The following is a 12,114-nucleotide window of genomic DNA, read 5'->3' as shown; positions in this document are numbered from 1 at the left end:
TACATGAATGCTGCGCAAATGTGTGAAATTTTTACTTTTAAACATAAAAAAAACCCTTAAAGATGCCATTACACAGCTTTTATCACACATTTGTTTGATTTAATGTGATAAAATGCACTGAACAGACTGGTGGGAAATAACAAGGGGTCATCAGAGGCGAGGCAATATAAAAGTAAAAATAAGGCCTCTCATTTATAGAGGAACCTCTTTGCCCGCAGCATGAATGATGATGTCATCAGTGCGAGTCAGGGCACAGAGGGGACACCTGGGTGTGTGCTCCTTGTGTTTTATTTTTTCTGTAACATGCTTTTATGGGATATGACCATTTGGCTCCATGGCCCGTAAATGCTTTGATGAAGGAGCGTGGTCACCCCCCCTCCTCCCTGTTCCCCTGAGTCTGTGACTGGGCAGGGCTGGGTCAGTGGTTAACATACCAGATGCGTTTTAAAGGTTAGTTACAGACTTGGCTAAAAGGTGCTGTTTGCAGAGACAAGTGTGTTGCATGTTCACAGCAGGTTTATATAGAAAAAAAGTTGCTATTTTTGGTAATCAGTAATTTCACAATTTTAGCAGCCAGCCATAGGAAAAAATGAATGTGCTCGCCGCAAACGAGTCAAAAGAACACAGCACAATGGAGAGGCTGGATGTGTGTGGGGTTGACTGTAGAAATAGATGCAGACGTGCTGTATGTATTTATGTACATGTGTGTTACTGCACAGTGACCCCTTCTTCACTGCTCTCTACAGTTTGTGGTGTGTGTTTCTCATTTGTTGCGAGGAGTATTTTTTTTTAAAACTTTGCTGCACTGTAATCAAAACCACAGGCCCAACGACTGCAGCTTTTCCATTGAACTTTTTCAATTCACTTTTGGGCTCTTCATGTGTGGATGATGTTATGTTGTAATGCAGTTGTCCGTAATGTACATATTTTAATAACATATAGTTAGTTAATCCCTTTTTTTTTTTTTTTTTTTTTTACAATAACTGGAGCAGATTTTTATTTATTTATTTATTTTTTATGTTCATTTTTACACATATTAGTCAAAAAAGTTGGGTCTTCCTCCCTGAATCTGCTCAATTTTGTGTATTGTATGTCGCCCCCTGCAGGAAAAAGAGAAGAAGTTCATGCTGCCTGTGGACAACCTGAGACTGAAGGATGTGGAGAAAGGTTTCATGTCCAGCAAGCATATTTTCGCCCTTTTCAACACTGAACACAGGTTACAGATCTATTTGCAAATCTTCTAACTCTTTACTTTTGCGAGGACACTTTTCTTGTGGTAAAACGCGGTGTATTCTTCAGTGACATCCTGTTTTCTCCACAGAAACGTGTACAAAGATTACCGTCAGCTGGAGCTGGCCTGTGAGAGTCAGGAGGACGTTGATGCTTGGAAGGCGTCGTTCCTCAGAGCTGGAGTTTATCCTGAACGAGTCACGGTAAAGAAGCATCTTTGATTTTAAAATATTTGTTGTTGTTATATATTCTCAGTTTATTCTTATGACAATGCTTTATATTAAAAGGTTATTGTAAAAATATTCCTGTTTATTTATTTATTTATTTTTATTTATTTATTTATTTTTTATTTTTTATTTATTTTTTATTTATTTATTTAATTATAATTTTTTTATTTATATATTCCTGTTTGTACTATTTGAAAATGAGAATGTAAACTTTGCCTTGTCTCATTTCACTTTTGTCTTTTCAATTTGTTCGTTCTCCGTGGCCTGTAGGAGAAGGAAGGAAAGGTATGAAATAAAAAATTAATGTTTCACAAAAATATAGCCTTAAAATGGAGTGAAACTAACCAGGTAAACGCCCTCCGTGTCTGTGCAGAGCGACGGTGGAGATGAGAACGGGTCAGACAGTTTTGGCCACAGCATTGACCCACAGCTGGAGCGACAGGTGGAGACCATTCGAAATCTGGTCGACTCCTACATGGCCATCGTCAACAAGACGGTGCGAGACCTGATGCCCAAGACCATCATGCACCTCATGATCAACAACGTGAGTGTCTGTTGTTTTTTTAGTTGTTGTAACGACCAGTGACAAGGTAAGTAATTCAAAGTGTTTTACAGAATAAGAAAGACACTGAAATCACAATACAACAAATCAAAATATAAATAATCATCTTAAAATTAACATTAAAAGAGAAGAGGCAGAATAAAACTCTTTCAGTCACAGCAGATAAACAGAACTGTTTGAGTCTGGATTTAAACATCGTCAAAGTCGAGGTCTGAGTCACATCTACAGGAAGAATGTTTTAGGTTTAAACTGAATAAAACTCAAACACTGATTCAACATGTTTAGTCCAGGTTTAGTCCTGGTTTAGTCCTGGTTTAGTCCAGGTTTAGTCCAGGTTTAGTCCTGGTTTAGTCCTGGTTTAGTCCAGGTTTAGTCCAGGTTTAGTCCTGGTTTAGTCCTGGTTTAGTCCATGTTTAGTCCAGGTTTAGTCCTGGTTTAGTCCTGGTTTAGTCCAGGTTTAGTCCAGGTTTAGTCCTGGTTTTATCCTGGTTTAGTCCTGGCTTAGTCCTGGTTTTATCCTGGTTTAGTCCTGGTTTAGTCCTGGTTTAGTCCTGGTTTTATCCTGGTTTAGTCCCGGTTTAGTCCCGGTTTAGTCCAGGTTTAGCCCTGTTTTAGTCCTGGTTTAGTCCTGGTTTAGTCCTGGTTTAGTCCTGGTTTAGTCCCGGTTTAGTCCCGGTTTAGTCCAGGTTTAGCCCTGTTTTAGTCCTGGTTTAGTCCTGGTTTAGTCCTGCTTTAGCCCTGGTTTAGTCCTGCTTTAGTCCTGGTTTAGTCCTGCTTTAGTCCTGGTTTAGTCCTGGTTTAGTCCTGGTTTAGTCCTCCTCATGTGAGATGGTTCATGTGGGAGATGTTCTTTTGGTGCTGGTCCATGGAGAGACTTGTGCTTTAAAGTCTCTTCTCTGGTGAATCAAAAAGCTGCAGAGAAATGACCTCAAAAATGAAGAGAGTTTATTAACAAAAGACAAAGGTCAGGGGTCAGGGGTCGGGGAGCTGGGTCGGAGGCTGAGGTGGTCTGTGGGTGCGGTTCTGGTCTAAAAACAGGATCTGAAGCACGACGAGTACCTGAGGATCTGACTCTCCACACAGAAGGGAGGAGGGACACGGGGAAAAACAGGAACAATGACACAAATATCTCCTTTCAATGACCTTTCACCTCTTTACCTTCTCCACACTCTACGCCCAGACCAAGGAGTTCATCAACGCGGAGCTGCTGGCCCACCTGTACTCCTGCGGCGACCAGAACAGTTTAATGGAGGAGTCCCAGGAGCAGGCGCAGCACAGAGATGAAATGCTGCGGCTGTACTTCGCTCTGAAGGAGGGGCTCAGTATCATCGGAGACATCAGCACCTCCACAGTGACCACCGCCATGCCCCCGCCCGTCGACGACTCGTGGCTACAGGTGCAACGTGGAGGCTCCGGGGGAAGGTAAAGCTCGAGATAATGCAGTCAGACGTAAAAAAAGCAACGTCTGGGAATAAACAAGCAGCAAAAACACCTCCATCTGGACATTATTTAGATGAAAAAAAGGCTTTAAAACATGTGTAGTTTAAAAAATGTGATGGGAGAGGTTCAGTATGTGACTTTTCTCTCTACGGAGATGTTATTTAGTCCATGTTTAGTCCTGGTTTATTCCTGGTTTAGTCCTGGTTCAGTCCTGGTTTAGTCCATGTTTAGTCCTGGTTTAGACCTGGTTTAGTCCTGGTTCAGTCCTGGTTTTTAGCCCTGGTTTAGTCCATGTTTGGTCCTGGTTTAGACCTGGTTTAGTCCTGGTTTAGTCCATGTTTAGTCCTGGTTTAGACCTGGTGTAGTCCTTGTTTAGTCCTGGTTTAATCCTGGTTTAGTCCTGGTTTAGACCTGGTTTAGACCTGGTTTAGACCTGGTTTAGTCCATGTTTAGTCCTGGTTTAGACCTGGTTTAGTCCTGGTTTAGTCCATGTGTAGGCCTGGTTTAGACCTGGTGTAGTTCTTGTTTAGTCCTGGTTTAATCCTGGTTCAGTCCTGGTTTAGTCCATGTTTAGTCCTGGTTTAGACCTGGTTTAGTCCTGGTTTAGTCCCGGTTTAGTCCTGGTTTAGTCCTTTATTTTTTATGCGACTTTTCTCTCTGTTATTTCTTTGCTTCCAGCCCAAATTACAAATCAGATCTGTGGAAAGAAAACCCCGCGCACAAGAATAGATGCATTTCAAGGTGTTTTTAGCAACAAGAACATCCAGAAAAGTTACAAAATGCACCGTGTTAATGTTTATTCACCTTATTTCGGACGTTGCCATGGGCGCCGCCATTGCTTTTCGAGTTATGGGTTGTATTATTATGTGTGAGGCTAATTTTGACGGCAGATAAGTTCCGTTTTAAACCTTCCAGAGAGTCAGCGCAGTGTCGACTTGTTGGTCACATGAACATAGAACGTTTAACCGGAAATCCTTTTATTTAACCTCCTTTTTATCATATTTTAGTGGCGAAACTTTTGTGAAATCCTCCGTTAAAATTCATGAGATTGCGGATTAAAAAAGTGCGGTTTAGCAGAATTTAGAGGCAAAAGTGGGCGGGGCAGAGTTAGGGATGGGATGATAAACAATAATATGGATTATTGTGATAAAAAGGGTTCACAATAATCGTTTGTGGCACTTTTTATATAATCGGCAACAAAGATAATCGCTGTTGTGTCACCAAAATGTGCAGAAAAAAACACTTGTCCTCTAGATCACGTTGTTTTCACTTATAACAAAGTACAAAACTATAACAGCTGTGTAAAAATGGAAGGTTTTCATGATATTAAAGTTATAATTATTCACCTCCAGAACATTTTTAAATACCAGCAACAATAATCATCGTGATATAATCGATAATCGCACTTATTTTGACCACGATAATCAATATTTAGGTCATTATTTCTATCTTTTTTTCTCTTTTCCATCTCCTCAGGTCTCCAGCCACCAGTCCAACCCCCAACCGCCGCGCCCCCCCCGGCCCCCCCGCTCGTCCCGGCTCTCGCGGCCCGCCCCCCGGCCCTCCTCCCGCCGGCGGCCCCCCCGTGCCCTCTCGCCCCGGAGCCTCCCCGGACCCCGGCAGCGGGCCCCCTCCAGCCGTGCCCTCCAGGCCCAACCGTGCCCCCCCCAGCGTGCCCAGGTCAGTGACGTCCAGACTTCTCCTCGTTCACAGTTAGACGATGATGAAATAATGGCGTCGTGCAAGTCATTATTTTACATAGCGACTAGTTTTATAAGTGTGGACGCTCTCTGTTGCAAAGGGGGATGTGAAGACTCCTGGATGATGGATGAAAGAGGTAATAAAAAGACAGAAAATAGACGTAGCCGCCCGGTAGAGTAACGTATAGATCCCCTTTAATTAAAATATAATCGCAGATAGAAAAATAAACGCAGGATTGTGTGATTTTTGGTAGGCAGGGTAACCGAGGTAAGTAAGTTTTGGGTTTAAAACTTGCGTAAATTGTCAAGATCTTTAGAGATTTACTGAAAAAATCACTTGCCTCATGCTCACTTACGTCTGCGAAACGAGCTAATCTTCCAAAATTTGTACTGACCCGGTGTGAACGCTCGCCTCTTAACAACCTGACCGCCGCTGCTCTCACCTCTCACCCTCAAATGCAAGCTACGTTTTTGCTCAAATTCCGCTGCATTGTGGGTAAGAGCTGAGCGCACGTGATGTCCGTCCTCTCCCGTAACATCTCTCTTCTTTGTCCTGGCCCCTTCACCTCACCTCTGTCCTACACATTACTTACCTCTTTACAGAATCACTGTTTCTGACCAGTGAGGAGTAAACGCGTCTGGTATGTCTGGTACTATCCCCACAAAACATCACCACAAGAACATTCCTTTCTCTCTAAAAGACATTCTTCCATCGCATGTTCCGTTGTCTCTTATTGGATTGCATGAGTCGCACACATCCGTAGATTCAGTGGATGTGTTTGTGCTGCACTGAGGAGCAGACACAGTGTATTTACATTTATATTTATATGAGTTATTGTTATCGTGACAGTCGAATGTGTTGAGTATCGTGTAAAGAAAGACGTTAAAATCACAATACGACAAATCAAAACTTAAATAATCATCATGGAATTAACATTAAAAGAGAAAAGGGCAGAATAAAAACCTTGTTCGAGGTTTTAGCTGCAGAAAACTCAAATGCTGATTCCCCTGGTTTAGACCTGGTTTAGACCTGGTTTAGTCCTGGTTTAGTCCTTGTTTAGTCCTGGTTTAATCCTGGTTTAGTTCTGTTTTTGAATCCTGATTTAGTCTTGGTTTAGTCCCAGATTAGTCCTGTTTTAGCCCTCGTTCAGTCCTGGTTTTTAGTCCTGCTTTAGTCCTGTTTTAGTCCTGGATTTAGTCCCAGTTTCGTCCTGGTTTAGGCCTCTTTTAGTCCCGGTTTAGTCCTGGTTTTTAGTCCTGGTTTAGTCCTGTTTTAGTCCTGGTTTAGTCCTGGTTTAGTCCTGGTTTAGTCCTGTTTTAGTCCTGTTTTAGTCCTGGTTTAGTCCCAGTTTCGTCCTGGTTTAGGCCTCTTTTAGTCCCGGTTTAGTCCTGGTTTTTAGTCCTGGTTTAGTCGTGTTTTAGTCCTGGTTTAGTCCTAGTTCCGTCCTGGTTTAGTCCTGTTTTAGTCCTGGTTTAGTCCTGTTTTAGTCCTGTTTTAGTCCTGGTTTAGTCCTGGTTTAGTCCTGGTTTAGTCCTGGTTTAGTCCTGGTTCTCAGACATGGTTCTTTTGGCTCTAACATGTGGGAAATGTTAGACAAACCAAAACCACATTTTAAGAATTTAAATCTAATAGAAACTTAGAAAATCAACAATGAAACAGACCAAACAGCAAATGGAGACGTGTCCCAGAGCGCCCCCTGTCTTTAGACCCTCAAACTCCTCTGCAAGAAAAAACTCAAATAAACCAGTGGAGTAAAAGAGAAACGTTTTTTCATCTTTCAAACTTTGTTGCTGTTAGTATTAACTATTATCTGTCACTCATTTATTTAAATTTCTGTTTTGACTCTGGGTAACGTACAAACTGTGACGTGATGCATGATTTCCCCCCAAAAACATGCAAGTTTCCACAGCTTGCATTGAGCACATACATCGACATTGTGTGAACATCGTGTTGAAACGGCGAGTACTCGAGTATTTACCTGATTTATGACACGTTCTTTGGCTCAAACCTCAAACCTCCCTTTGTCTCTGTGTTTGTCTGTGACAGTCGAAGACCCCCTCCTTCTCCGACCCACTAGACCAGCTCCCTCCGTCCCGTACGACCGTCCCACGTCTAGATATTGCCTGCTGCAGACCCTGGACAACAGCGCCACCTACTGTACCTCCTGCTCCTCCTGCTCCTCCTATAATCACCCACTTTCATGTTCCCTTTTTACTCAGCGAATACTTGAAACATACCTGCATGAGATAAAATACTGCTCCGCCCGAGATATAATCAACATATATATATAGAAATCTCAAAACTATTGCACACGAAACAACCTTATTATATATTTATTATGATTTTATTATGAGTTATTTACTATTTATTGTATCAAATAACTCCAAATGTTGCTTATGTTGCTTGTGATATTTGTTAAATCTTTAGTTAAATCAAGAATGTATTTTAAAATCTACAGGGAACTTGCACTACTAGAGAAAATAACACGACTAAAGAGGCTTAGGCTACAAAAATTGCCTTATACTGTAAATATTCTCAATACGCACTACTGCTTGATCGAAAAAAAAACTACACTCTGATGTATTTGTTTGAGGAAAATCATGGAAATATGAACGAGGCAGGCACAAGCTGGACTAGTACTACTTCTACTACTACGTCCCCATCCCCTAAACTTTCTTTGTACAGTTCAAACCCCCGTCATTGTGCGATAAACGTGATTGTGTGATGTTTTTATGCAAACAGCCGCCCGACCAGAGGCAGTCCCACGCGACCCGAGAGCCCCCTTCCACCATTCGACTCCTAGAAGAAACACTTTTGTCCCCCTTTTGTCATAATTTCCGCCTTCTCCATCCAAAACCTGGCAACCTCCGCTCTGTGAAATATAAGGAAAACATAAGGAATTCTATTTTTATTTCACGGATGAACACTTTCCAGACTGTCTAAACATATCTCTCAAATGTTGTCTGTACTTTCTCCGAAGCTATGCAACAAAAACATGTTACTCCCATGACATTTTACCAGTTATTATCATGCCATTTCTGAAAAAAAAAGTGTTTAAAATCTAAGAAAGGGATAAGTGAGTGTTGATGTTTTTTGAGATGCCCGGACATAAAAGTGTTTTGACAGTGTATTACTTTTCTCTGTTTCTTCTTCTTCTTGTCGTAGTGGTCATGGGGGTGAGTGACAACGTCAAGTCACAAAACACAACTTCCTTTTGTTCTACCCATACGTCAGTGCGACAAACTGTGAAATGTACCAGTGAGTTTTGTATTTGAACCTTTTTACATGTCGTTCTGTTTGACATTATCCCGTTAAAAACACCGAATAGTCTGAGTATTGTGTTCTCCATAATGTTTTTCATAACCCTCTTACTCATCTACAGTTGTGTTGTTTATGTGTCTTACGTTGAACGGGCGTTTTACTTTCACGATCCCTTAGCGCACACAGTTTTAACCACGTGTCTAGGATGTATTTAAAATGTAATACACGTTTAAATCATATATTTATTGCAGTGAAGTTGTTTTGAAACTGTGGCTTGAAACAAATTCTTTGAAGTCAGATTTTTGTTTTATTATTTGGTCTGGAGAAGAATGGATGGTGTTTATGTGCTCCCTGATCATTTATAATGCATTTATTCTGTACAATTGTTGTGCTTTCTCAACACAATAAAAGTTTAGTGAATGGAAACATGTTTTTGTAAATGATTTTCTTAAAAACATTGTATTAATTTGTTTCATTTTATCACACGTTGCCGCTACAGTAGACATAATTAGTGCTGTCGAAAAACTCAAATTACAAGTTATTTCGGTGCGAAGGAAAAGACAAGTGTTTAACACAGTAAATAGTACTTTTCAACACAATATCGTAGTGGTTTCCAGTGTTTTTTAATCCTGGCTTAACCCTTGTTCAGTCCTGGTTTTTAGTCCTGTTTCAGTCCTGTTTTAGTCCTGGTTTAGTCCTGGTTTAGGCCTCTTTTAGTCCTGGTTTTTAGGCCTCTTTTAGTCCTGGTTTTTAGTCCTGTTTTAGTCTCGGTTTAGTCCCGGTTTAGTCCCGGTTTAGTCCCGGTTTAGTCCCGGTTTCGTCCCGGTTTCGTCCCAGTTTAGTCCTGGTTTTGTCCAGGTTTAGGCCTCTTTTAGTCCTGATTTTTAGTCCTGTTTTAGTCCTGTTTTAGTCCTGTTTTAGCCCTGTTTTAGCCCTGGTTTAGTCCTGGTTTAGTCCTGGTTTAGTCCTGGTTTAGTCCTGGTTTAGTCCTGGTTTAGTTCTCGTTTACTCCTGGTTTTTAGTCCTGTTTTAGTCCCGGATTAGTCCTGGTTTAGTTCTCGTTTACTCCTGGTTTTTAGTCCTGTTTTGTTTTGGTTTAGTCCTGGTTTTGTTCTGGTTTAGTCCTGGTTTTTAGTCCTGGTTTAGTCCTGGTTTTTAGTCCTAGTTTATTGCTGGTTTAGTCCTGGTTTAGTCCTGGTTTAGTCCTGGTTTAGTCCCGGTTTAGCAGCTCTGTGTTTACCCCCCTGAGGTGCGCTGGGGCAGCCGAGTACATTCGACTAACGGCTTTACAAGTTAGATTAAAACGTTTGAGTCTTTTGGTCAAGGAAATAGAAACACAATTGGACAAGGTCATAACGTTCGAATGTGAATCACAAATATCTGAGCCGAGGTACATCCACTGCCAAGGGGCCCAGAGACACCTTCTGCTTCGGGCCCCTGAAAGCTAGAGCCGGCCCTGCTGTTAGTTCTGATTAAGACGAGTGTAACTAAGGAAGGTTCAAAATTGTCTTGTTCTTGCATTTTTACATTATCAATACCTGTTCAAATGAAAGGTTTTGATACAAATATTAGTATTAATTAGTATCAGGGTAAAGATGTTTTGAAAATGTCTGTCACAATGGAAATAGAAGCTGTGAAAATGTCAGTTTTTAACTTTGTTCCTCTTCTTTTTCCACTGTGACTCACTAGTCTGACTGGAAAAGCACATCTGATCCACCAAGGACAAACTGGGAAAGGCCAAATCAGCACATTTTTCAACGTCTGACCAATTCTGATATTTAACAAACCCAAAATTTCACCGTTAGCTCCTCCCTTCAGACGGATATAAGGCAGTGTCCAGCTTTAATCTGACCAGAACTGAAGAAGAACGAGCAGCAAAAACATCTTCCCTCCTACTAGGTTTCGTCCATCTGACAGATTTTACTCTACGGTTTAAGAAAAAGAAACATTCCAGTTGCTCAATCAGTTTTATTCTGGGGAGGAGCAGAAAACAAAACATTTCAATCATACCCAGTTCAGTGTCAATATTTAATCCTTCATTTTCATCCAACCGTGTTTTCATTTCAACATAAAACGGATTAGTCTGAAGAAAAACAAATAAATAAATTCTCTATTTTAGTCAATCGTTACATGAATCATAGCAGTAAGCGCTTTCTCCCAGTTATGCATCAACACACAGTCCCCACACACCAAGCAATATTAATGTACATTATGTTACACAATTTACACCGGCGCTTTACAGTAGGACAATAAATGCTCTCATTGGTTTTGTCTATCTACAGTAAATATGTAAATCATTAACAAGCCCCCTCACTTAAAAAAAACAAACAAACTTAATCCACTCTCCCCGGAAAATAATATAAAAAGTGACAGAATAAAGAAATCATTTAAGAAATCTTATAAAACCTGACCACCTGTTTGAGCCAAAGTGCTAAGACAATATCCACTTTCCAGCGTATAGCCTGTTTTTTTTTTGTTTTGTTTTTTCACAGCCGCGTTTTACACTTTGTTTTGAATATAAAGCGTGCAAGTTATTCAATTCACATGTGTATTTTAATTTAAATATCACTGTAAAGCCTCTATTGTATGTATATATGACAATAAGCCTGCTATCGGAGGGTGTTTTCTAAAAATACCAGACGATGTTACATGGTCAAACGGTATCGCAACTGTAACACATTTAAGTGTTTACATGCTTCAGACTAAGCCCAATATGAGCTTGTCATTTTTTTTAATGTTTGGTCCGACACTAAACGGTGTATAACTATAATCAAACTGGTAAACTGCGCGTATTTCAGTTTAAATACATCTGGATCAGTCCAACAGTAATCCAACCAGAACTGAAGCGAAACGTCTTCACTCTTAAACTTTATGTCCAGTTGACAGACTTTAACTTTGACTTTTATCTGGATCAGGCCAAACCCTCAGCACAGAGTATTTCCATCGCTCTGGCTTCATAAGATTTTTTCATTCTCCTTCCAACGGCGGCGCCATTGGGTTGAGAACAAAATAAATAAACCACAGTCCAACGATTGAGATGTGAGACTAAAAATTCAAAGCTTTGTACAGATTTAGTGCAATCATACTTGTATGGGTAGACCTCTACAGATGCAGCTCTGGCCAAAAAAAGAAGAGAAACAGTTTGGTTTTCATGGAATGCACACACACTGCAGCGATACGGTTACTATTGCATTTGTCAAACAATGAGGAAAATGTAACAAAAAAAATGTCAAACTTAGTGTAGAGACCTTTTAAACCTGTTTTAGTACGAAAAACATAACACTAGATTATGGTTAAGCCGGCCAAATCATTCAACAAGATGCCCAATGTACAGATTCTGAAGTAAACGTTTATGTCCTTCCTCTCCACTTTCTATACGTCTTTCATATTCATACTAAAATATTGCTCAAACACAGACACAAGGCTTGTAGTAATATAGCTGAGGCGTCTGAGTCTTGTCTTCATGGTTTAGCAGGTCGTGCCATCAAAGTAAAGCTCTGTATAAGTAGTATATGACTTCATAGTTGGCTCTAAACCCGTTTCCATTCCATACGTCACACGAATGTGAAACCACTGCCTCAAGTTGAGTCTCAATACCTCAATAAATACTTTCAGCTCTGCCTACTTTCACCCACTCGTGCCATCATATTAGTTAACATTTACTAATTACACTACATACAGTTGATATAATGG

The 12,114-nt window shown here is 40.6% G+C and overlaps 1 protein-coding gene across 1 annotated transcript in view; it reads left to right on the top strand.

Annotated features, from left to right (window-relative positions):
- dnm1a (dynamin 1a) overlaps positions 1–7,467 on the top strand; it is a 37,112-nt gene extending 29,645 nt beyond the window's left edge. The window contains exons 17-22 of the mRNA XM_055231632.1: positions 1,107–1,216; positions 1,322–1,433; positions 1,831–2,001; positions 3,200–3,441; positions 4,936–5,139; positions 7,207–7,467. Of these exons, the coding sequence (XP_055087607.1) occupies positions 1,107–1,216; positions 1,322–1,433; positions 1,831–2,001; positions 3,200–3,441; positions 4,936–5,139; positions 7,207–7,237 (870 nt within the window). The 3' untranslated portion in view covers positions 7,238–7,467. The remainder of the gene's footprint in view (positions 1–1,106; positions 1,217–1,321; positions 1,434–1,830; positions 2,002–3,199; positions 3,442–4,935; positions 5,140–7,206) is intronic.
- Positions 7,468–12,114: the final 4,647 nt, after the last annotated feature.

The sequence above is a fragment of the Periophthalmus magnuspinnatus genome, chromosome 23 (genome assembly GCF_009829125.3).
Source record: "Periophthalmus magnuspinnatus isolate fPerMag1 chromosome 23, fPerMag1.2.pri, whole genome shotgun sequence".
Taxonomy (NCBI): domain Eukaryota; kingdom Metazoa; phylum Chordata; class Actinopteri; order Gobiiformes; family Gobiidae; genus Periophthalmus; species Periophthalmus magnuspinnatus.
This window is presented reverse-complemented; position numbering and strand designations above follow the sequence as displayed.